The sequence below is a fragment of the Xiphophorus hellerii genome, chromosome 6, assembly GCF_003331165.1.
Source record: "Xiphophorus hellerii strain 12219 chromosome 6, Xiphophorus_hellerii-4.1, whole genome shotgun sequence".
Lineage (NCBI taxonomy): Eukaryota > Metazoa > Chordata > Actinopteri > Cyprinodontiformes > Poeciliidae > Xiphophorus > Xiphophorus hellerii.
The window spans coordinates 21,727,562-21,754,662 of record NC_045677.1 but is presented as its reverse complement, the minus strand read 5'-3'; the positions used below and the strand labels follow the sequence as shown (position 1 = coordinate 21,754,662).

The 27,101-nt window shown below is 38.9% G+C and overlaps 1 protein-coding gene across 1 annotated transcript in view; it reads left to right on the top strand.

The window, feature by feature from the left end:
- The window catches only part of LOC116722020 (receptor-type tyrosine-protein phosphatase F-like), a 184,606-nt gene that overhangs the window by 11,095 nt on the left and 146,410 nt on the right, over positions 1-27,101 (top strand). Inside the window, exon 2 of the mRNA XM_032566101.1 lies at positions 18,398-18,574. Coding sequence (XP_032421992.1) covers positions 18,475-18,574 — 100 coding nt within the window. The 5' untranslated portion in view covers positions 18,398-18,474. The remainder of the gene's footprint in view (positions 1-18,397; positions 18,575-27,101) is intronic.

Below are 27,101 nucleotides of genomic sequence, written 5' to 3'. Positions count from 1 at the left end.
TGGGGGTGTGAGAGGATGGGGGTGTTTCTCCAAGGGAAGCGCTGCTTGTTGAAGGGAGGGCGGAGAGGTGACAGAACAAGAACCACGGACAAGGCCACCAGAATCTAATTCCACTAACTCTGCCTAGCTACAGGAGTCCTCTTTTAAAGCCTTTAAAGTCTTGCACTGCTTGGCACTCGGCTGTTAAGCGAAACCACACAATGCGGTCAGGCCCTATTAAAGCATTTGCAATAAAAGGTAAACCACCCTTTGGAGAAAGTCACCCTTAAACTCGCTTTTTAGTGCATAACTTGTGCACTGTTTTGAGTTCTGCCGCAGCAATCCCGAACCTTTATCTGGAGACCCCCCTCCACCCTTTCCAAGGCGCTCCAGCCTTGGAGATTATTGCTTCACAACCCTAGAGCAGGGATGCTGTCTGCCTGGTAATTTAATAGCTAATCCCCTGCCTCTTCCCTACAAATCTCTTCCCTGATAAAGGGGTTGCTTCTGCATTAGTAAACATGGGAGTCTTGGCTTCCCTGGCTTAAAATAAGACAAGAGAACCAGTTTGGGAAGACAGCTAACCAGTCTCTTTTACAGACTTAGCATTTTGTGTTGTCACCTTCAGCGTTTATTTATGCCATTGAAATGCCTTTAAATTTGCTTAAATTATGTGTCATGCTTTTTTTTTTTGCACTTATTGGTAAGGAGATTCCTAATTCCCCTGGCTCAGTGTCTCATGGGGTTAGCAGTTTTATGGTTTGATGTTGAGGCTGTTACTGCCTCAGAGTGCCATGCATTAAAGGGAGATCCCAGTTCATTGTTAATTTACATTTATTAGCTTTCTGACCCAAATAAGTTATTCTAATGATTTCTATGACTAGACATGATGCCTCACTTAAAAGGAATTTGCTTTCTCAGATCTTCCTTTGCAAGCTGATTCTGTGTGCTGTAGAGAAAACTGCTAAAGAGACCAAGCATGACAAGAAAGTAGGCTGCAGTCCTCATGGGAGCTTTAGGAGGTTATTAGCTTAGGCCATCTGCATAATTTCTGCCTCTTGGTTGGCGGTTCACCTCCTGTGATTGACTAAGAGCTAAGCCTGAAGTTTTAAAATCCGTAAAAAACTAGCTCAGCCAAGTTTAACAGACCCTTGAAAGACGGCATTTAACCAGCCTGTGGAATGACTGCAATGGGACGTCAATTGTTGACCTGACAGAGACACTTTCCACATCAGGGTGGATCTGATGAGGTGAGCGACGGGCTCCTGTACCGACTTGTCTTCCTGTGTGTGGAACAGCCTGGTGTTCAGTATAATTGGTCTCAGAAACTAAGACGACATGTCAGGAGGAGTTTGAACAAGTCTTTCTTTTTGAGTGCGTTGAAAAACTCGTCTATCACATAGAATTGAAATAAAACACACTGAGGTCTGGGACTGTAACATGTCAAAATGCAATCCAATACAAAATGGAGTGTAATTTTTAAATGAAGAGGATTGAATTTGGCTTTTGACTTTTGTTTACAAATTAAAACCTGTGTTGCATGCAGATATATGCACCCTGTTTTAATACAATACCTTTAAATAAATCCAGTTGAAACAATGGCTTTCAGAAGTTATTTATGTATTAAATAGAGCCTTCCTGTATCTAATGTATTTCAACCAGAGAGTGAGGTATGAGATGGGCATCAATATTCAATGTTAACTTGCATACTGGACACTCCTGGTAGAGAATCTGTTATAGGCTCCAAAAATCTTGACCGCAGTGGAGGTTGACTGTCCGTTAAGACAACAGCAGCTAAAGACATGCAGCTAAAGCTACAATGGAATGGTTTGTATTCTTTATGTTGTTAGTGTGGGGAAGTGAGTCACAATTATACACTACGTTGTGGTAGTCTTTCCTTTAAAAAAAACAATAAAGTTAATTGAAGCTTGAGGTTGCAAGAGGACAATAAGTGAAATCTTTTAACAGGTTTGGAAACTGTGATGAGGCACTATTGCTCCCATGTTTGTGCTATTCTATCAATATATTCAACTTGCCCAAGGGTTTTGCAAATCTGCTTTTATTTTAAAGTTTTATCTTAATTAATATGGGCTTTTGCCACATCTAAAGTAACATTTTTGTAACAGTCTTTTCATGAATTGTGATGATTAATTTAATAAAAATTACATCCTTGGTGTCTCTTTTATAATAATAAATTAAAAAATTAAGAAGGCTCACTCAGATCTAAATGCCGGCTTTGCTTGATTGGACGTGTTTGCGCTGAATATCTGGAGGAGCTCTTGCCAAGATTTTTTTTTATGAAGTGATTTGTCAAGCAAAGTATTTGATGAGTCATTCAAATCTCAAGAGCTCAAAATTAACCCAGATTTTCTTTGGGTATATTTTTGAACATGTGTGTCTAAGAAAGTGTATGTGTCTGGTTAGTGAAGGCACTGAATAATGCCTCTTTGTGGGTGGTAATTGATAGTCTGGGGGCAGATATGATTTATCTGAATAAATATAAATAGGTATACAGAGGACAAGCATAACAAGGAGGAAAGAAAGTGGGTGAGCTGTTGAACATGGTGGCGACTTTAAAAGAGGTAGAGGCCTTTGTAAAAAAAAATTAGTTTCTTTTCGATAATTCGATTAAATGTACAGTTCTGCTGCCGTTTCTTTTAGAAAAGCAGTCCTTGTCTTTAGTCTGTTTCTGTTACAAGGCTAGTGCATTAAATATAGTGCTGCTTTTGCCTCTTTTTAAGCTCGTCTATGAGATTGATGGAGTGAATTTCAGTTGTATGCCTTGGCCAGAGAGACCATAGAGAGGATAGAGCAAGAGTGGGGAGAGGGCCAGAGAGATTGGTCCCAGAGAGAGATTCATAGGTAGTAATGAGGACGTTGGTGATGTGCAGGTCAGTGTGTTGTGGCTGCGGCCTGTCAGTATAATGGACCTTGCCAGTCAGTTGGCAATCGATTGCACCGCTCACAACCTCGTCGGCCCGTTGTTCTGCAGTCCTCCTGTCTGTCATGCTGCCATGCAGAGATTGAGGACAAAGCAGAATCTTCCTTCAGACGACAGATGCACTGTCCAGATACTTTCTCATTACCTGAGAGGTGGACTAAGGTGAGGTGTTGAGAAAAACGTGGGTCTGACTTCACAATTTCTGCTAACGTAAGCTCAAGAGACATCCGGACTTATCCAATTTACTCTTGCCTGTGGTAGTTAAACACAAGTAAGCATTCAGTGGGTTATGTATGTTTATCAATGTGGTATGAGGCTATTTTTGTGGTATGAGGCTATTTTTGGGGATATATCTATATCTTGAGGGGAAAGATCTCAAGAAAAGCATGATGTAGTCACATCCAGTGCTTTAGGTTTGACACCTGTTTAAATCTATGCTGAAACCTCTACTTTTAATATTGACTGTGCTTGACTTAACCTGCTGTATTAAAGGGATTTGACTAATGGCTGACAATATCCAGCAACATTTGCAATGAAGAAGTCCCAAATACTTTTAAATCACTTGTGTGGCAGCATTTCATATAGCTAATAGAAAAGTAGGTGACAGGTGATTTGTAAGTAATGTAAGAATATGTTTCCATTCACTGTCACAGACTCACATACTGTTGAGGTGACAAGTTGATGTAAGACTGATTTGTAAGCACTCTTGGAATATTATGGATACCTAACCCTTATTTGCAATAACATCAAATTTAACATCTGTTGAAGAACTTCCTATCAACACGAAAGTGAAGTTTTACTCCATGGTTTTAACAGAGTTGTGTCATACATATGGGGTCTGAGCAAAGCACTATTTTATAGCAAGAATAGAGCAACTGATGAACTAATCATCAATAGCAATACTAAAGAGAGAGATGGCTATCTTATTGTGGGAATACTGCAATAGGTTGACTGTTACCTACTACTTAAGTTACCATTTGCTTCAAAGCTTTTTTGTGTTGAACTAAAAGTTTGGTCACAGTATTTTGAGGCATTTTAACAGATTTAATCTAAGTGGGAATAAGATAAGATAAAATCTTTATTGTCATTGTCACAAGAACAACGAAATTTAAAAGGTGCCATCAGTCAATGCATATTAAAAACAAAAAATAACTGTCTCACAATTCACACACAATGTAAGAATTAACAAATAACTGGTAAAAAAAACAACAAAAAAAACAAATAAATAAGAACAGCCACATTCTCACATACATCATTCATGATGATTAATGGTTGTTTTTGATTGCATTTAGTTTTGTTAGTCATCATAAAGTTGTCAGTTTAATTCCATTCTCCCTTTAAATTTGTGAATATGCCCATGTACCTGGCACTTCAACCCAAGTTTTCTGCTTATCTGACCATTAGTTGAGTGAATACATAAGCTCTAGGAGTGCAGCAGGGGAATGTGACTCATAGTTCACTTTGAGTGGTTGGCATGGCTTGAAAAGTACAGTGTAAGTTTAGTTCATTTAGTTGTATTTTAAAACCAAAAACCCTTGGAGTGGACAAAACTGAACTGGAATGTTCCAGACTGAACAGAGATTCTTTAAAACATTGTTACATTCATGAAGCCTTTATTTTATTTGTTACACAAAAACTAAATCTTGTTTGTTCTGAATTTGTTGCTACAGCCCTAATAATTGAAACTTCTAGTAGCTGACTTTTAGGAGCTTCGGTTTAAGGAGACAGAGCTGATGTATAAGATAGTGTGGTCAAGGATCCACAAGGTGAACAAAAACAAACAGCACTAGTTCCAGACTCTTCCGATTAATTTTATTTGCTTCTGTACTCTGACAACCATCCTTCCCCCCCTTGAGCTTCCCAAAAACACTGTTTTTATAGCCAATTGGCAACACACCTGCACATGAGTGGACCAAGCCACAATTAAACAGGTAAAAAAACAAAGTCTAAACTGAAACAAGAATAATATTATTAATCTAATTTACAAATTCATCAACATAATGAAATAGTCTGCAAAATAAACCCTGTAATACAAGATAACTCAAAAGTTACTTTAAAGAAAAACAAACAAAGCAATACTACAAAGAAAACCCTGTAATTGGTAGAACCCAGCAAGGTAATCAGTGACATCATCCAGCCATTTAAGCAGGAAATACTGGGCCGGCCCGTCCCATACTCCTGACCTGCTGCAGATCTACAAGGGACAAACAATGGTAAGCAAAAAGAAACACAAATACCATGAATATACTTTGAAACAAAATAAACAAGTTCAACCAATACTCCAGAAGTAGTAGCTTTAAACTAAACATATAAATAGATGGAAACTGCAACATAATGCTAACACAAACAAACCCGGGATAGTAAGTGAAGCAAAGTTGCAAACTAATGTTTAAATTTAAGCATTATGACCAGCTACAGAAAGTAAATGTATCAGAAATAAGAATAAGGGACAAGTGGTGAACACAAACTGAACCACTTTGTCACATGATGTATAGGGAAAAATTTGAACCTGACTTAAAGCGTCCAATGACTTTATGGATTTTTTTTCTACCTGGCTTCAAATGTGTTTGTTTACATCTCATCAATTGGGTATTTTGGCATTAGGATTGAACACCTTAATTAGCCTACTATAGGCACAAGGCCTAAATTTTCAGCTTAAAACTTCATGATAGAAAAAGTAAAATGTTATATTATGATGCTTTCTGACTTATCCACCTAAATTGTTTATCAAATCTTGATATTTAGGGCACAATAAAAGGCCTGATTTAACACCATAGAGACACTCACCGGGTTAGTTTAAAGCTGGGATCTTTATAATTTATTGCCCTGTTACAGTGAGATTGATCTAGTTTTATGAACATGGCCTAAGCTCAGAGTTCCTACTTTTCTTGCTTTTTTCATCCTCTGGCCTTTGCCAAATTCAAACTCATCTCTTTTACATTTTAAATCCGTATTCCTCTGGAGAGCAGTGGGGATATATGCTTCCATCTGCTCCAACAGGCTGGCTCATGGCTTAGACAGGGTAAAAGACAGAGGAGGAGACTTGGTCAGGGAGGAAAAGAGAGAGGGGAAGAAGCCAGAGGATGGAGGGAAACACAGACTGACAGAAAGACAGAATAGCTTATTAGGATCTGCCTCTTTTCACTAGTTAGACAGGGACTGAGAGGGCATCCGTCTGGAATAGAAGCCACAGACATGGACAGGAGTTGGATTAGGACCTCTGGGATCCTCTTTGCAATAACAGCTAATGCATGCTGAATATGTTAGGTTTTAACTGTTTCCACAAGGACAAGCAGTCTTGGTTTTCTTTGTGCAAATAATGGACCTTTTGGGGAAAAAGATGGATCTCTCTGTGGCATGTGCTGTTTTAAATTTCCACAAGCCCGTTTCTCTTGAGGAGGTCATCCTTTTTAAACAGAGCCTTATGCATTGCGCCACACACCATAAGGTATGGTGTTTCTGTTTCCCACCTCAAATGCCAGGTTTTACAGGAGGGGCTTTTCCCAGCCCTCCCTGAGTTTGTCTAACCCTTCCTTCAGTCAATATTAAGCTTGTTCCTCTGTAGCTCAGACCACAATGGACTTCTTTTCCATGTGCATTTTACATGCCCTGTTGCAAAGTGAAATAACGCTTTGTGTCAACATACTGCTTCTTCTGAGCTCCGGCACCGACTAAAGACAAGCATTCAATATGGCGTGAGACATATTGTATATCCTGTGTCATAAACTGAACATAGTCCACAGCTAACTCTCCTCGCGTCTGTGTATGTGTTTTTTTATTACCTGAGAGAATATTGTGGCTGACAAAGCGGATTTCTCAGGAGCAAATTTGCATTTAACAGATGCAGTGAGATAAGAAACTGCTTGTTGGATTGCAGTCCGACAACCACAGACCGTCATAGATGAGCGTGTCTGTTTTTAAGAGTAATGCGAGTAAGTTTCACTATTTTGTAAAAAGACTATTTTAAATATCACAATAGTGACTTTGATTCTTAATTCTGAACATTTATTCTGAATAAATGTCATAACTGCACACAAATTACTTAAAACACATCTTGATGTTTATAAAGCTTAAAAATAGAGAACAATTTTATTGCTCAATGAGACCTTGTGGCTGGCTAATGATTAGCGGCTAATGATGCTAAAGTTAGTATCTATTGCTTGCTGTCAGTGTTTGTGTTTGTTTAATGAGACTGGCCCATATTTGATCATCTCTAGTTCAAAATCTTTAATTTTATAGACTGATCTAAGCTTGAATTGGATTCTTCTTGAAGCAGTTTGTAATTTTTGATAACTTAAGTCTATTTTGTCTTGTTCTTGCGAACCCACAACCATATAGGGATTTGTCTTGTGAGTCTGATGCATCGTACATTTCTAGTGTAAGAGCATAAACATTTAACTGTTAGAATATTTGAGCTAAACATCTGTAAATCAAGGCAAACTATTGTACGGAAAATTATCCTTTCTCCAACTAGGTTCTTGATGTATGAGAGGAATAGTCAGTGAGTTGAATACATGAATTCCATTTACTAATACTAAAATACACCTGGTCCATTGTTCATGCTATCCTTATGGGCTAGCAGAGCAAAATGGCATCAAACAACAATTTGTAACTCCAACTCCCTATGTTTGCCCCTATCTAGGCTATGCCGTAAAGAAAGCGTTCCTTTAGCCTTAGCTTTGCACACATGTGCTCTCTCTGTGAGTGCATGTCTGTATATACGAGCATGAGAATAGCTAAAAGAGATGGAGCAAAACACAGAATTATTTATTCTCAACACTATCCACCTTGTAGGAAAAAGTGAAGTGATAATGCCAATCTTACACATTCTTTAATTAGAAGTTATAAAGCTCTGGTAATTTATAGGATCGAATCATCTAGTTTGAGATTACATCTCTATAAAATTCAAACTTTGTGACGATTGTTGCAAACAATGAGCAGAATTGCTTCCCTACAGCAGAACATGGAGGCTGTAGCTTCTTTCTCATGTCCGCCTCTGAGGGGTCCACAACACTCCTCGCTCTTTACAGTTACTAATCTGGCCTGACACCAAGCTGATTTACAATACCCCCCCTCACTCTAAGCATTGACTGACTGGAGGTAATTGATTTAGAACAGTGGGGGCACTGGATGAAAGGCATGGGGCCCTTAAGAACCCTTCTCTTACAAACTTTAGTGCAGAATTACCACCTCAGAGCCAGTTGTTGTGAATGAATGCAATGCAGCCCGAACTCAAACCCAGAGATCGTTCTTTAAATATCCCTGCTCTCGTTTGTATTTCTCTCTCTGGTTCCTAAAATCCATCCATGAAATATCCATGGACTGAGCTCAGTCGGAACAACTGCCTCCGTTTGGCGAGCTATTGATCTACGGAGCTGTGTGTTTGCCAGTCTTTTTGCTCACATGCCTTCACTCTGTTTGTCTTTTACTGGTGGAGGCAAGGCTTTCTGCCTCAGAGGTGGTGGGGGGCAGAGGAGACCAAGTCCTCTGCGTGGTGAGAATGGGGGGCGCGGGGTTGTCCGTGCCTTCTGTGCTGTCTGCCTAGTCATTTTACGGCACCATCTGTCCACAAGCAAACCGTCAAGTGGTGACGTCTCAGCTCATCTCTCTTGCTTGGCAGCTTGAATTTCTTTTTTGATGTTTCCAGGCATCTGTTGTTGAGAATAGATCTAAGTTTATTGGGCTAAATTAATGTTTAACTATAACTCAGAAACAAGCTTATTTATTCATTTTCCGTGGTAAAATTTTGACACAAAGAAATAATGAAACTTCTTTAAATCTTTATGCTGCAGGAAGGCTGTTGACTTAATAGATTTTCAGACTTTAGTCCCAGTCCCATTCTCTAAAAGTTTCTATCCATCCAACCAGCTGGCTATATATCTATTTCCTCACAGTAATGATATCACTGATTCCATCTCTGAAACCTTATTTCTGCAGAAATATCTTCACAGTCAAATTCTATTTATGCTTTAAAATTGAGTAATAATTGTGTAATTTTGTTTCCATTGTTTAGGCCTCAACATGTGGGAGATTAAATGTCATATGGACAACAGACATAAAAAGCAGTAGAAAACGAATTAGGAGCATAATGACTACATAATGAAATCTGAAATTATGATGAGATCAGTCAGATCAAATTTTAGGAGAATTAGTAGAATCAGCCAATTTTGGGGGAATAATAGTCTAAGTCATTGGGAAAATACATTTTAAATGTTTATTACTTGAACTATGCAATTTTATACCACAAATTCTAAGACTAAAGTGAAGCAACTGATTCAGAATTTAGTGCAAGGTCAGACTCGACGCCATGTAATTCTGTCAGTTGACAAGAGATGCTTAAAATAGATTTTTAGGCCTGGTTTGTTTTGAAAGTTTGAATAGATTTAAATACGTATAGGGAAATTTCCACATACCAAAGTTAATTGTGCTTTGAACATGGAAAATTCCCTTTTTGGTGAATATGATTTGTATAAATTTGCCTTGAAAATCTAAATTTTTAAATAGTCCACTGGACACCCAACTATACTTTTCTATACTCCGTAAACACTGGGGGAAAAAAATAAAAGAAAGAAAACTGCTTCCGACTCTTTATTGGTTCAGGTATACACAGCGTTTCTCTCGTTTGATGGATGTCTGTTTTACATTGGGCCTGCTTTTTGATTTATTTGCAAGCCCCCTTTTTCACAGCACTTTGCACTGCAAGCCATTTTTTACCTCGCTCCGCCATGCAACATCGTCAATAATCACTCCTCGATAAATTCAAATGGAAGTGGCACTCTGGTGTGTCTCTTCGAGTCCTTGTAATACATATTGGTGTAAAACATATCGCCCTTCATTCTAGAATGATTTGATGCTGAGAAGATTGCTGGCCTCGTATTAAGGACCCCTCCCCTCCTAACAGACTTGTGGAAATTTATGGTGATGCTTAAATTTTGTTAAATGATCATTCAGCCATACTAAATGTCGATTGACGCTGTATAATGAACTCAATACACAGTTGTCTTTCCAGCATGTTCTGTGGGAAGTAGGCAGAGGGCCATTAGAGATTACATCCTATATGTTTTGCATTCAAGACCATTTGTTTTATTTTTTATATGTTTTCTTGAGTGACAACAATAAACCTGAGTGAATATTACTGGAGTTTTATGCGACAGACCAGGTCAAAGCAAAGCATATTTGTGAAGTGGAGGGCAAGGCATACAAGGTTGTCAAACATTTTACTTCTACATCAGAATCTGAATCTGTATGCTAATGACTACCTAGCAACAGTGAAACATAGTGGTGGCTCCATTATGCTGTGGGGAGAATTTTCTTAAGGAGACTGGAAAGTTGGTTATACTGTAGTTAACAGGATGGAACTAAATACAAAACAATCCTGGAGGAAAACACTTTTCTCTTAACTTTTGATGTTAGAAGTATTTTTTAGCTGCAAATGTATCCTTTGTTAGAAATGGTCAAGCATTCACTAAAGGAATGCTATTTTAAGACACTTTAGGCAAGAAAATGTGCATTTCCTTACTTAAAAAAGGAACTGAATTACTTGTTTATATTTTTTTATGTATTTATAATATTGTGTAAAATAAGATCAAGTGGTTAAATGGAAAATCTGTCAAATATTTTATCAGATTAATCCGTTAATCATCATTTTTATTTTATTAAAATATTTTACATTGAGCAATCAGAGTAAAGGGGGCAAAATACAAATTTGAGATTTTTGATAAAATTCATTTTCCTTCCGCTTAGAAATTATGCACTACTCAGATAAAATCTCAATACCATAATATGTGAAAAAAAAATGTTTGAGGAGCCTTACTTTTGCATGGCACTATTGTCTGTGCAATCCATTGCATATATTTGACCTGTCTGGTAATTAAGACACTGTGTGACATCACTGCATTCCTTAAGGCCATCCACACAGACAGAAACTTCACTCATGTTTAATTATTACTGGAGTTCAGCATAACCAGTGCCGCCTACTTTCTATTGCTCAACTCAAGAAAATGTGCACATCTGTTAGAGGTGCCTGTCAGTCTCAGTGTCCCGGTCGGCAGTAAAGTGTTAACAATTAACTTTGTGGAATCAGCTTGTAAACAGAGGAGCTGTAAAACTCAATAGGTCACAGGACATTACCCTTTGTTGGGTGAAATTCAATGCAGGGTCTTGTTGGGCCCCTAAAAAAGATCTAAAAAAGACACGCATTGTCAAGTCTTTGGACATAGCAAGGTTTTCTAATTTGGAGGAGAGAACTCCATTTGGTTATTTTACACTTTCATTTTACAGTGCTGGCTTGCTGGCTTGCAGTAATACTCCTGGGATCTTGTGGTCGGTGATCACCGCTGAGGAAAAAAAAAGAAGGTGAGGGTGAGACTTCTGAGGCATGGAAAACTAATCAAGAGCCAAAAACACTGCTGTTGAAATTCAGCTTGTAACCGTGTTTATGGAGCTGTTGCAGGCTTCACAAATTCAAACCTCTCTGGTCTGGGTTTATCACCCCCAGAGACGGCCGTGATTAGCTCTCCACGCCGTTGGCCCATATATCTCAGCTGTCCCACCTCCTCGCGCCCGGTATTACCCATTAAATAAGAGACGCAGAAATGGAGGGAACATGAGTGGGAGGGTGGGGGAAACGACAGAGAGCAGAAACGCTACCTGTAGTTAGCGTAATGGTGGTGTTTACTCAGCCGCCGCCTCTCTGTCCCTCTGTCTCCCTCTGCGCAGCTGCGTCTTGCATTGCTTGTCTGTCGACGGCCATTTCTATACGGGTGGCCACTCCCTTGCCACACACATTTACAGGGGGGTAATAAGTTGTTTGCCTCCCTGATGTGGGAGGCAAACAGGATAGGTGTGCTTCAGGTGTGTGCTAAACCTCCCAAGTGAGCTGACTCAAATGCCCTATTGTCCTCCACAGTTTCCTGGTTTAGATGTTCCAATTGTTGCCTTGTTAATTACCTCTCTAAATCCCTTAGTCCTCCACCTATTGCACACTTTATATACCGTATACGCTGTTTGTCACGCTCTATATTCTCAAGAAGTCCCCGAACACTTAAGAATCCGAAGCATCTTTGTTAAGAATTAAGAGCCGATGCCCTGGCAAGTGATTGAAGGTTCAGACAGGCTCAATTCAGCAAACTTGTCTTCTCTGTGTGTTTAGACATAATGTTACCACAACAGAATCATCTCTCCCTAATAGGCCACGCAATCTTGACATATTGACAAATTGGGGACCCGGTGCTGCACGATAAATTGTGTTCAGCCTCTGAATCACCGCCCACATCTTGAATTTGTTGAGTGAGTTGCAAAAAAAAGTCTGGAAAAGGTTGTTCTGGCACAGGAACTCTCACAGCCTACCAAGTTTCAGACTTGAATAAACACGTCACCCCCCTAAGCTGCAATTATCTGAAGCATGCCCTTGTTTTAGTTAATAATTAGTTTTTTTGGCTGTGCTTTATTTAATATTTCCCAAAGAACACTTTCTGTGGAAACCCTTATGTCTTTTAGCCCGTTTAATATGATTGCAGACTGCTGCATCGTATTAATAGTAGTATGGACTGGTATCACATTCATGTAGTATAACTATAGGTGAAAAATTGATGTGTTACATGACCTAATTGCTTTTTTCCATATTGCTCCAAAATTCTTACTTTTTCATTAAAACTAAACTGTTTTCATGAAACTTCCAAGTCATCTTAAGAAACATAAACCTTATGTGCATCACAGGAATTTAAAATCCTTTAAAAAAGATTTCTTTCTATTCTTCTTTCCATCTTTTTCATTTTCACTCATTGTGACCATTGACTGGTTACTTATCTGTCCGATCAATGTGCCTTGTTCTTCATTACTCAATCTGACTGGGCCGCCATATCTGGGATATCTGCTGGCTGTTACAGTCTTCTTTTATTTTAGAGTGATGGGCGCTGCTGAAACTTTTATTGCTTTAATTGCTGCAAAGGTTTTTTTTGTCCTCAATCGGTTTCAAGATATGAGGCTTAATTGTCTCATAAGTGTACAGACAGTTCCTTTCCAATTTATGATTAGGATTTTTTTCCCCCTCTTAACAGCTGCTATGAACTGGGAAATCTTCCAAAATATTTCCTGTGACGAAAGTTAGGTGCAGGTTGGTTTTGCAGAGAGCCTAAATGCAAGGAGTCTACAAATACCGATCAACGGTACAGTCAGTTGATATATTAAATGGGTCATTTTGTTAGTACTGGTTGTGTAACCCTGCATCAATGTTTGACTCCTTTGGCCAAAACTCCACAGGAACAGAGAAATTTGTTCTTTAACCCAAGGCTACAAAAACCAAGTTCATTCTGGCCAGGAAATTTCATACTTTAAAACAGTGGTCCCCAACCACCGGGCCGGGCTGCGGACCAATTGGTACCGGGCCAATGAAAATCCTAAACCGTATTTTACTGGTTACATCTTGCGCGTCAAAATTGAGCCAACTTGCAGCAGAATGAGTAACAAAACAACATCGGAGTACTGCGTGCGCACCCCCCCCCCCACCCCACCCCCACCCCACCCCCGCGCTTTAAAGGAGCTAGCATAGATCTCCTGGGAAGTCCCCTACTGCAGCATACAATCTTAATATTTTTTAGACACCACACAAAACAAAAAAAACGTTCTGCCCAGAAAATGGTGCAAGAACAGAATAATGCCATTTTGTTTTTGCAGCTTATCTGGACTTTCCATTGTAAGAGGTAACTTTTTTGTTTACTTGGCTAATAATCCTCAAAATTAACAAAGTAAAACTTTTCATTGGTCATCAACAGCTTTCTGTAACATTATTGTTAAAACCATGAGTTTTTAAAAACAACTTAAGGTAGTTAGAAAAAAAGAAATGCTGTCAAAAGACGAATACAGATGACTTACTAGTACCATGACAAAAACCGCTAGCCGCTAATGATGATAGCATCTGCTTCAGAAATTCCCATCAGGGCTAAACAGGGTTAACAGTTCTTTTAGATAAGCTTAGACTGCATTTTATCAAACTTGGATTTGAATATTTTACGCCCACTTCAGATTTTTTGAATGCAGTTCAACAAAACAAAGCAAAACGTTTCTCAAATCTCGTCGCGTACTGTTTGGACTCATGAACAGACTATTGTGTTTAGGTTTATCCAGTGAGCGGGATGATGGTTAATTATTCAAGAGACTATAAATGATATATAAGTGATTTGTAGGCATTACTAAAAAAAACACAACTGGCTAATCTTTTACCTTGAATGATACTAAAGTTTCTGGTTCAATTGTCCCCAACAAATTTTAACTTAATCAGACTACATTTAATTATGTAAAATTCTTAGTGATCAAATCTGAACTGGATAATTTTACAATGAGCAGAGAATCCTTTATTAATACAAGTATAGCAAGGAAGCAGCTTCATTGATTTATTTATTTATTTTTGGAATTAAAAACTTAAAGTTTGTGATATATAGACAAGTATAAAACAAACTGAATTTACACAAATTATGATTTGGGATTTGTAAAGCCTTGTCAAAGAAGGGGGGATTCTAACTTTTCCTAATTTGAATCTTCTCTCATTTAATGTTTGTGACGATATCATTCATCATGTCTTTTTGTGAGCAGGATATGTTGCTGCAGCCTGATTTACAGTCATTTGATTTATTTTAAGAGTATTTTGATTATGGGATTACAAATCACAAACTTATTTTGTGCACTGTGTATAACCCTTGTAGCTGTTTAAACATTTTGCAGTTTCTCAGTTACTATTGAAAAAATCTGGCTGAGCATTTTAGCAATAATTATCCACTTGCTCACTTGTTTGTCTCGTTCACTCAGTCTTACCAGACTTTGGAGGGAAATCATTACAGAAGGATTCATTTATTCTCCCAAGGGCATTTATCCACACCTACATCTTCACACTGTTTTGCCATTGCTTCTCACAAATACTTGCACACAATAGCAACAATATCTTCTTGTTTGCTGAGCCATTTTGGTTGGATTTTGGATCACACCGTGCTCCATTTCCAGGTTGACGCCCTGTCCTTTTCCAAGCCGCAACACAAACTCGCATAGTTGGAAAGAGTTGTCCCAAAGTATTTCTGTACAGCTGGGAGGGACTGTGCTTTTCTGTAGTAAATAAGTAGCTGAAAAAAAAAATATAGAGAATAAGCCTTCGCTTGAGGAATTTGTCTCATTGAAGATGAAAAGCATCTGCCTCTTTCTGGCATCTGTTGCAGAAGATATTCCCCCACCGCCACGGGTTTGGAGCACGACGAGTAGCCAACTCTATAGGCCTCACTCACTTCCTTTCTCCGCGACGTGAACAAGAGCGGCACTGGCGTACATTAAAATGAGTGTCATAACAAATTAGTCAGCCACTCAAATTGATGTGAGTTGCGCTCACTTTGCAATGCTAACTTGGGGTATTAACTTAAAATAAAAAACGGGGTCTAAATGTTTTTAATTCCCTGTGCAGAGTTGGAGGAGTGATCCAGCATTTTGGCATCCTCAGCAGCATATTTGTGCTTCTTTTTTCTTTCTTTTCCTGACTTCAACAGCTTAACACTCAAATATTAAACCTCTTTTCCAGTAACAGTGAGGAGGAAAGCCTCCTTTTTATTTTTTTTTCCTTGGGGTTTAAAATGACTTCAGCTGCAGTTAGGGGTATTTCTTCAAAGTGTACGTCCAGGGAGGAGCCTATTAGAGTTCGATACGATCTCAGCTCAAACCTTCACGTACGATAGATGATGTTGACTTTATCGTCTCTGGAAATTTCTTAGACGCAAGGCGTGTTTGGTATCGGATATTGGGCTTGCAGAAATCGACGCCTCGAGGCGCATACCTGTGCAACGACAAAGACTTGGCTGTCAACTTTAAATGTCTGGGTCTGTGCCCATGTCAGGCACCAGCCTGGGCTTATACACTGCATTCCTTCTTATTGTCTTACTAAGTCAAGCATGTCTTTTTCTCTCTGCAAATAACTTCAGAAAGTAGGTAAAAATGGTCCAGAAATGAAAAAAAAAAAAACAGATGTGAAATGTGTTGATATTTTCATGTACTAAAGTACCTGCATGGAAGAATGTTTATCAAAGAAGGTGGCCATTGTTGTAAACGTGGCCCCTTGTGCGCATTTTTCTCTGTTTTCACCAGCATTGAAAGAGCCACATGAGTAATGACCTCCACAGGCTTAAGAAAGCTTTTTTTTCTCTTCACAAGATACTGGAGGCATTATGTTCCTGACACTCTAACTTATTTAGCTGAATTGAATAGAATAAAGCTGACTGGCCACCCAGCAAGCCTCAAGATATTCAGCGTCTTGAACTTTTGTCTTTTTTTTTTTTTCTTAACATAAATTGTTCCTAGAGTTGGGAGTAAGGTTTAAAAATTAAACATATCAAAGGGTTGGTTTGACATTTTAGGTCATTTTCTACAGAAATCGGTTTGACAGGGGGCTTTAAATCCATTTAGAGAGATTTTTATCCTGGCTACGCTGTGATGTTCTTTACATTATTATAGCTACTCAGAGATGGCTGCAGGCAAGAGTGTGGGCATTAGAAATGTAGTTAACTCAATTCAAAGGGATTACTTTTACTTTGCTTATAATGGCAAGAGACAATTAAACTGGAGGCTGTAACAAACTTAACGTTAGTTTACTGAGTTGTTTTTTACATTAAATTTGATTCTTTAAGAGACAAACTATTAGAGGTCATTACAGGTAGCTGGTATAGCAAAGTTACCATGTTAGAATTATACTTTTTACAGTAAAACCATAACTGTATCGTGATCTTCCATGTAAAAATGTAATGTTCAAAGAAAAACAAAAGGAACAGAGCACTTAGGCCAATTAAATCTTTCGTATTCCCTGCATTGCATTTTAAAGTCTTTTAAATGAAATATTAGAGAAAGTGGAATGACCAAAGTTCTTCCTGCTGTATGGATTATTGTATAAATCAGTGCTAACTCTTTCCCCAACTTTGTTCTTGTTTAGGAAAAAAAAAAGATTGTTTCTCTTTAAGTTGAAAAATAAAGGAGAGCCACGCATCCTTTTTATTAAGTTTTTTAAAAAACTTTTTAGCAACAGGGGTAACTGATGCTTTTCTTTCATTTAAATTAAACAAGTTAGGTCATGTTATTGATTTTTCCATAAACGTTTTGTGTAAATAACAATCTTGAACTTTTATGAACTACTAACCTTTAATTAGCACATGTTTAAAGCATCCTCTGTCTCAAACTGTTTTATCTGTCTGAAAAGTGCACAATTATGTCATTATTATTTGCATATTGGCAGAAAAATGTAGTCCTTCACAATGCAGTGTTACTATAGTCCCTCTCCTACTGTGTTTAATTAGTGATGCATCTACTTTTATTTGTTGTTGACCAACTCCTGACAGTACCCTCCCCTCTGGGGTGCCTCTCATTTTCGCTCTTCACCATTTTGTGCCTTCGCAGCTTTGGTCTTTTCATTCCTGACCTTTTCGGGTATGAAACGGTTCTGTCCTCTGCCAGGGGTCTCTTAGCAACAGTGAGCCAATTTGCACCCGCCAGGGGGACGTTTCATACCCTCTTTGCGAAGCAATGTTTTTAAGCCATTTTCTATCATCTACTCAGACTGTTGAATGGAAATGTGGTTATATGACCCCAGCAGGAAGTCATTTAGGAGTTATTTTGGTTGGATCAAGGATATCTTTATTATTTTATGAGCCAATTGGCAAAGACAGTTACCAGAGCCAAAATAAATGGTAATAGTGTTATAATAATGTAGAATTTCACTATTTGTGCATTAGCCTACTGTATATATGTATTTCCATACATTTCTGGACTTAACTGCAACAAAATGCTCAGTTACATTGTACATTATAAGAATATAAGATATAATTTACAGGTTTGGGATGGAAGTAGGAAGGAACGGCACAAATTGGCAAAAGGACAACTTTACATGAAGCCGTTGTGTTATAGGTTAATTTATGTAGTCATGTTGTCTTTCTATGAGATCATTCCACTTTCTGTGATTTGAAACCAACTGGATGGCTCAGTTTCAATTTCCTAATGGGAGGCATTAAGTGGGCTGTGGTCCTCTGGGACTGCTGTTTAGGAGGTCCTTTGGGTTTTTAACTGAACCCCCTCTGTTGGAGGGAGGGTGGCTGAGTAAATTGATCCTACATCCACATCTCCCTTTGAATATCTTTCCTTTTTGTAGAACTGTTCTGCATTGCTGCCTCCCCTCTTCTTCTGATGTACTTACATCAATTTCACCGGTTTTGTCCCCCTCCTGAAGCAGGATTTGTTTTGGGTATTAGATGCCTTGTTGATCGCGAACAAAGATCTTCCAGTGTCGTTGTTTTTTTTTAACATGTATACTTAAATTCTTTCACGTTTAGTTCTGCTCTGCGACTTGCTTTTGATATTTCTGCCTAACTGTGTTATTCTGCTCATTCAAATCTATGCAAATGCAGAGTGAGTTTGAATACTAATGTCCCCGCACCTCTGTTCTGCATTTCTTTGCTCTCTCAGGTGTTAGTCTTTGATCCTGTCAGAGTGGGACGCGTCTAGCAGCGGGGACTGAGGAGGGAGCAGTGCCATCTTGGAACATGGTGCCTAACGTTCACCTGGCAGGGCCCCTCCGGCCCAGAGGGGCGTTGCTGTTGCTGCTTCTACTCGGCTCCTGGGTGATCTCCTCTCTGGCAGACAGTAAGTAACCTCGTTCTCCTGGGACATCCTAAAAGCATGAGGGACTTTCTACTTCAGACTCTTAACAGATTCCAGAAAACAGACACAAATGTTTGCCTAATGCATGCGCTCTCATATAGGTAGAGCATTAGCACCTGAGCTAAAAATAAGCATACAGTGGAGGCAGTTGAGATCCGTCCGCCTCTGTGCCTCGCTGTCTGTTTGAGTGACAGTTTTGGCTGGGAAAAGACATTCTGAGAGATCTGTCTCTGCCGCCGGACCTTTTGGGTCTCCGGGGGCCGCTCCCCCACCAAAGACAAGGTCAGGAACAGAATTAATTCAACACACGACCTCACCTACAGTGCTGTCATTGGGTCACTGTAATTCAATTACGCCCCGACACCCCTCTGCCTCCCTCTGACCAACTGATCTGTCCTTTCAGACATGCATCAAAGAGGATTAGTTTTTTTTCCGTAGCCTTTGCCTTTTGTCTCTCAGGGCCTTGTTCTCATGGTGTGTCGTCTTTTCTTTTGTTTCACTGTAAACTTGACCTTCCAGGGAGGTTTTTGCAGTCCTGACAATTTTGTTGTGGTCCTGCGGGTCTGCCTTTGCCTCTGCTTATAATTTAAATAGACCAAAGTAATGCATTATTTTGGCTGATTCTTTTTCTCTGAGATAATAAAATATACCATAGGTGCAAAACAGGCTTCTTGGCCCAGTGGTGGCACAAGGGTAAAGTGTGTGACCCATGTAGAGAGGCCTTAGTCCTCATGGATTCGAGACTTTTACCGCATGTCTTCCCTCTCTCAGTTTTGTGTCTGTCAAATAAAGGCTGCTAGTCAAAATAGTAAAAAAATAACATAAAAAAGGTAATTATTTATGCAGATGTATTACCAAAAAGACAGTAATTGCTGAACAGGATTATTAAATACTCATTAAATTCAAATTTTTTATCATTGCTTGTACTGTAATTAATGCAACAAACTATTGTGGTGAAAATATTTGGTTAATATCTCTCATCTCAAATCGCTCTATGCTGAAATAAATCTGAAAAAATGTGCAGTAGTACTACTGATGGGGCCTGTATTGTTTATTTGTATTGGCTTTTTCAAGGACTAAAACGAGAACAAATATTTCAGTAAAAATATAATGGGCAGATCTAAAAAATACAGAAATGATCAGATCACAATCCAAATAGATCCTGGATCTGAGCTTCTCTTCCTGACTGTAGCCATACTGTGAAATTCAAATATTTATTAATCCCAATAAGACGAACAACCACTGAGCTATTGCTGCATGTAGGGAACAAATGATCAACTCAAAATATTAAAGTACAATGCTACTTGAATTAAGCAAATTACATCTGCAGAAAAGTGAATTTAATTACAGGTTGAGTGTTTATCTTGCTGTTGTGTTTGTGTGATTTTTCTGTCCCAAAACTAGCAAAAGAAGTTAAATTCAATGGCATCCACTTTTTTTTGAAGAACCCAAAAAACTCCCATCCCATCCAATTACATTATAAGAATATTGTTTAAATATGCTGACTCTTTAAGATGCTCAGAGTAGAGTTAGGATGAGGCCTTGATTATTATTACGCCGTTCTGCTTTTGCGCTGTCTTTAATCTTGGTTTTGCAGATAGGTACAAGCAAAAGTGAATTATAAGCACAAAATGCTGGATTGCAAATATTTTTCCTCTTGTGAGTTGCTGCCTTTATTGCATCCATTTACCGTTTCGACACGCTTCACTGGGGATTTTTAGGATGCTCACAGTTTTTTTTTTTCTTTGCGTTGTGCCTCCAGTGAGAGTTAGACTGCCCTAGTCTCTAATTTCAGTGATCATATCATTTACGGATTAAAACTACTGTGTCAGCCATTTTAATTAACTGACAAAGACAGTTTGATGCCACAAGTTGCTACATGATAAATATGTATGTGTATTTATTATGGGTGCACCCAAACACTTCTATGTGAATAAAAGGTGGAGTTAAAAAACAAAAGGAAGTTGAGACAAAAAAGATTTGCTAGGAAAAATTGTCCTTGGTGCGGGGTTTATTTATGTGTAGTGTAAGCAGTCACAGAAAGAGGCCCAAAGCTGCTATTATCCACCCTGTAAAGCAAAAAACACATAGAATTAAGATAAGACAGCTGGGGGGGTCAAAAATAACACCTACCACTAATCACAGGGTTGTGTTTGTTTGGTGCCTTTAATTTGTATGGAACTTAGTTATGTGAGCTTGATATTTCTGGTTTGGATCTGCTGTATTACAGGGCAGCCTGTAGACAGATATTATGGCCGAGGTGCCTGGCAAGTTTCTCATTACACGGGCTAAGTCTGTTGCCCCCGTCACCCCCCTTGAAAAGCTAAGCAGCCAAGCAAACCACAGGAAGAAAACATGTTAGCTTTTCCTTCATAGCTGTGTGTTTATTCTAAGGCAGACACATTTTAAAGGTTGTCATCATATGTTTACTTTCATTCATATTCTAATGCCAGAATAGATAAATACAGTACACCCCCCCCACCCCCCTCCGTTCGGAAATCAAAAGTTGTGGAAAATTAATATGAGAATCCCACAAGAAAAATCCAAATTGAGTTTTTATATGGTGATTTAGTTTACTAAGGGACTAAAGTCGTCAAACTGTTTTGGTCTAACATGAAGAAATACTTGTTTTGATTTTTAAATCATAAATTAAATGTGATTAACTACAGTTTGGGCTGCTGAGATCAGTTTCACTAAACTGATCTCAGCCAAGTCAATTTTAGATAATAGTTCTCTAATCCCCTTTAATAAATAGCATATCATGCCCCAATCTAAGGAATCTCCAGAGAAATAAAATCTGGATAGGATGCAACCTGTTTTTGTGGTTATCTTTGTATGATGTCAAATATATTTAAGTGTGAATTAAAGCTAGCACAGCGCTGCAGGTATAAATAAAAGCTGCCTGTTAGTCCTATCAATGTTATGGCTTTGTGAGATCATTCATCTCATGTCATCACTGAGCAGCCAAACAATACAGTGTGATTACTCTGAGTGCTGGTCATTGATCCCTCGGGAGCTCAGTCCGTCTCTAAATGGCCTCCTCAAACACAATAGGTTACCAGAAGGTCATCCTCAAGGTCAGACATACGCTTCTCTTAAACATAGCGGTTATTTCAGAGGCGCTGCCTGTCTGACTTATTTCACTGACTTTAATCAGCTTTTGATGCACCCCGTCTCCTGTGGTTCCTCACTGGTTCTGATCTTGGGTGAGCTGTTCTATGAGGTGCCAGAAGGCCAGCCCAGTCTGACGGCGGATTAGACCAGCTCAATGATTAACTCAAGTTTAATCACTTTTTATATCAAGGCACTATGCCATGCAGTAATTCTTTTATTGTCCTGTTTGTGATCCTTGATGCTCCATGGCAAAGTAATTGCACTTTATTGCCACTTTCAACATTTTTTTTGCTGTTATTGTGCCAATGACTCGATCATAAAGAAGAGTTCTCACAGGAGGGGGCTTTTGCTAATCATAAAACTACACTCAGCATGAGTATCACATGAATTATGGGCTTTTAATGATTATTTGAGCCATTCCATTTAGTGGGTGGAAAGTTAATTAAATGCACAACTTAAAGGATTTTAAAAACAGGATTGGGGTGGATTCAGTTTGAATTCATTATGCATTTTCTCTAGTCCCTCAACCCGTACACCTCCACTGATATTTTGAATAAATGTCTCTTTGCAAGTTGTGGAAAATAAGATTCTTTGCTTGATTTCAGCTGGATATTTGAGCACGGAGTTGTATCTAAGTGATTTCCTGCTTTAGATGATTGTCCAAACGGGTTGAATGTCAGGGCCGTTCCTGAAGCTTGCTTCATTCAAAAACCTGTTTTGATTTGTGCTTGGGATCATTGTCGTGTGGCAGGAGTCGGCAACCTTTAAAACTCACTCCTGCAAAATAAAATCACTCTGGAGCTGCAAAACCTACATGCACCTTTGAGGGTAGGTAGTTCATTGAATTTTATGGCTGCCTTCAGTGTAAAATTTGGGTGTGTATTGGTTTAATGAAAGAACTGATATTTCTATTCATACTTTTTGGGTTTAATTTAATGAAAAACATTTTCTTTTGAATGAAAATGACACATTGTGAAAAAAAGATGCTTCCTGCTGGTCTGTTATGGGGTTTTATGCTAAATAAAGGCAAAATTAAATTTCTCCACCCATGTAAATTCAGTGCTGCTCAGTTTTATATCATTTTAGTCAGAGATTTAAAGAGCCACAACAGCAGAGCCAAACATCGGCAGGCTCCTGAGATCTTTTCTTTTAGGAAACCCACCAAAAAATCTGAAGAATTTGTTGGTACTTCTATTATTTTCTGCACTTCTTGACTGAATCAGTACCAGGAACAGTGATAAAGACTCTTGAGCTCATGCTACCACCACTGTGCCTGACAGGAGAATTTTTTTTTGTTTATTACGGCGTCTGAAAATGTTCTTTTATTTTGGAGTGTCCTCTCGGTCAATGAGGATTCTCTCTTTTGTGAAAGTGACACCGGTTTCTATCAGTTTCCACATCACGGATGGTTGCATTCTGTTTTAATAGGTTTTTTCCAAAATACTAGAATCTTTTTTGGGTAATACGACTTTGACACAGCTGGGCATTAAAAAGGAGAATGATCCAAACACACATCAAAACTGGTTTTCGAATGGTTGCATTAAGCTTCCAGATTGGCCTTGTCAAAGCCCCTGACCTCAGCACAATTTGAAAATCTGTGGACTGTAATTAAAAGCCAGGAACACAACCAAGTTAAATGAACTCTACCAGTTTTGGCTTAGAGGACTGGTCGAATATGCATGTTGCTGATTACAAAAAGCTTGTAGTCAAAAACTCAATCATTGCCCATCATTAAAAAGCCCAAAATGAATCTGACTTTCATGCCAAATTGGGTTTAACAGATTTTATTATGAGTTCAAGCATGTTTGGAATGATTTTAAACACTCCCTAACCTGTTTTGTCACCACTTCTACCTACAACTTAACCATTGGAAATTGAATTGGCAGTTTCTGATGCTCAGACAAAGGAGTGATGCGATGCCAAAGTGGTTTAGGAGATGGGTGGCCAGATGGGGTCTTGGGTGGGGGCCCTGCAAATTGGATTGTATTTTTAAGTGCCCATATGGCCACCCAGTTCAAACACTGACAGGGACAACAATTGATTCTCTTTTAATTAAAAGTAACCATATCCACCTTAGAGAGGCAGTCTGAGAGTAATGCAGTTAGCACACAGCTGTGGTCCACATATATACAAACAGCTATACCCAAAATGCAACCTGGGTACAAAGGAGCTGGGAAAAACAAAGCGATGTTAAAGCTAAGAACAGCGAAGATAACGTGGGAATATGGAGCAGATTTGAAGGGAAGTTGTTTTCATGTGCCGATGCAGCAGTGTCAGAATTCAGGGAGGAACGTGTCATCGGAGGTTAATGATGTGAGATTAATAGTTTAATTAGAGAGCTCAGTCGCAGGGCTGGAGGCAGTCACCCAAACTCTCTGCTGTGGCCCAGTGTTGGCGCTGGCGCAGGATGACAGGAAATGTCAGTCTTTGACAGACAGGGAGACATTTCAATTATTATTTCATTGACAGTACTAGCTTCACTTCCTTTCTGCCAGTTGTTTTCCTTCCTGTTTTTCACACTGATCTTTGGTGTGCATTCATGGTTGAATGGCTATCGAAAGTGTCACAATCAGGAGGATGGCGAGTGAGCTGGAATCTCCTTGTTGTGTCATTTTTTTCTCTTATTACATAATTTAATTTCCTCTCTTTACTCAGCTGCTGGAAAGTTGAATCTCTTAAGACTCCTGGGGCTTGTGGATGAGATGATGAGAACAAAGGTCTTTATGGTCTCGGAGGGAAGGCCAATCAAAGTCTGACAAATTAATGAGGTTAGTGAGGTTGTGGTGATGAATTGGTAGCTAACCCCCAAAATGGGGTTTTGTGAAAAAACCTGTGGCCATCTCATCATCTGAGCCCCCCTGCCCTTATCCCTCCAAGGATTACTTAACACACTTAGCATTTTTCCCACTTGGGCTACTAATGTCAAGGTCCGAGCCAAGGCGTCCTACAAAGGTGCCTGAATTTCCCTCTCAGGAACTACAGCAGCACTAGATGCTGGCTTTAATTAATACTGGGTTCCTATACAGTTTCCCTTTTAAAATGTCTTATTTTTCTAGAGATTTCCAATAATTTTTTTTTGATATTTCCTTTGAAGATATTTCTACAGTGGACATACTGTAGATGTGAACTTACATGGATGGAAGGATGTATGTATGTATTGATGTGCAAAAGTGTAGATGGATGGATTGGTGGATGGATTTAAGGAGACAACTTTTAGAATCAGGCAAAGGGAAATAAGCTTTGGAAATTTTCCCACACTTTTTCTTTTCCATATATTTAAATTTCCTGCTTTTCCAGACTGTGGCGGAACCCTGAAGATATCTATACACCATTATATATTCAAGCTGCATACACAATGCTCCATTTTCCTCATTCTGTTTTGTTTTGCATGCATGTGTCCCCAGGTTGACACCCACACAAGCCTTCAAACATTCAGACGTCCTTCGTCGTGTCAAATTGGGGGAAAAAAATGTTTTTATGACATTCATTGTAAATGAGCAAATTTCACCGAGTGAACTCTGTGAACATGGGAGGTGATGTTGCCCCTGGGTTGTGTAAATGAGCTGTGTGGTCCATGCAACACATTAGCAAGCTCATCTTATAGGTCAGGACTGCATGCGTTTAGAGGCTGTTAATGGAAAAAAGGGAGTGATGTTTCCCTTCTTCTGCATTGTGCTGCGAACAATACATCAGCCGTTATAAAAGCTGCAAACTCCTTTATTCTTGCACTGATTTATTGCCTAATTCTGTTGCAGAGGTGTACAAATATAAAAGCAGAAATAGTTTTAACTTAAGTAGACGGATGTGGAGTTTCTGTTTTTATCCTGTGTCTTTTTCCCACAAGGTAGCAAGTGGGTTGAAAGAAGTCAGAGATTGAGAGTCATCTTAGACTAGATCTTCTAGGTTGGGGCGTCGGTTTAAATACCACAGGTAATGTAACACCTCAGACTCCCAGCCGAGTAATACCTGTAACATCTACTGTCTTACCATCTTTAGGTACATAGCAAAGCTTTTATCGTTCCATATTATGAAACAATCATTTTAAATGCTCACTTGGAGTGTTTTTTTCCTTTTTTATTTCAAATGTCATTGAGCATGTTTCACTGACAATGAAAAAGCAAGAGAGCAGACTTGAGAGATGCCTCCCTGCCTTATAATCAGCTTGAGAAGATGAAAGCCATTACAGTAATGTTGTTCACACTGGAAAGAGATGAGTGAAGGGTAATTGCACTCAGACTTCTCCTTCTTCTCCACTGTCTTGAATAATTCAGGTCGAACTGGAAGGCCTGATAGAAAGCCTGTCTTCATCTGTCCACGGGGGTTTTGAAAGTTTGATGTTTTTCTTTTCTCTTCTCTAGGTTTAAACATTTTAAGTACAGTAGCTCAGTAAAGATAAAGCACATTACTCTTGTGATTTCACTACAGCTCTGGTAGCATTTACGAAGAGCCATCTTTCTTTGGCCACTGAACTTTGTATAAAAGAAAAAAGAATCTCTGGTTTTTGTCTTATCAGAAGTGAATGTAATCTGAGCTGAATATTGAAACTGAGACATCCAGCAAGCACCTGGAAAGGCATTTGTTCTTCAGGTACTTTGGAGTATGAAATACCAATAAGATAAACGTGGCAATGCCTGCTGGTTCTCATTTGCTTCATGTCACATTGTCCGAATATACTGGAGTAAGGGAAGATGTAGAACTGGGTTGTCTGATATATCGCCATCAACATTGGTATTATTAATAGTTGTTCATGAGGTTATTAGCAATGTGGAATTTAGTCCAAGAGCATAAACAAGGAAAACTGTAGATGTTAGCTTTGGCAGTAGAGCAGAGATAGTTTTAACTGTGCCTATAAGTGCATGTTAAGGTATAATTGGTGTTTGTAACCGTACATTGAGCAAACAGACTCACAATGACTTATATCCTTGTGAAATTTGTTAAAAGGTCTTTGCACATGTGCCATTTTCAATACCAAATAACCCAGTGTTCCTTCAGATTCACCCATAAAACAGAAGCGCAGATAGAAAACATGATGTTTATTGGTTTAAACAAACAGCCCGAAGTGCAGTTGACTCTGTCAGGGTAAATAACTTGCAGGGAAGACAGCTTTATATGGAATTAATTGCAAACAAGTTGCCTGCTAATGGTCTGAAAAGGGCCTTAATGGAAGTGTTCCATTAAAACAACCAGTGCTGATGCCATCAGACAAATTCCCACTAAGTGTTGTCCCATGAAAATGATAACTTGCTAATCCATTATTAATAAGAATTAATGGTTTTCTCTCTGCTGTGTGTGTATCGATCCCTGATACTCTACCCTGCAGAGTAGCTCTCTCATTGGGCACCCTGGCAGGCTAGGGAATACACTAATTGTTAGCCACATAAGAGCCATTTACGCA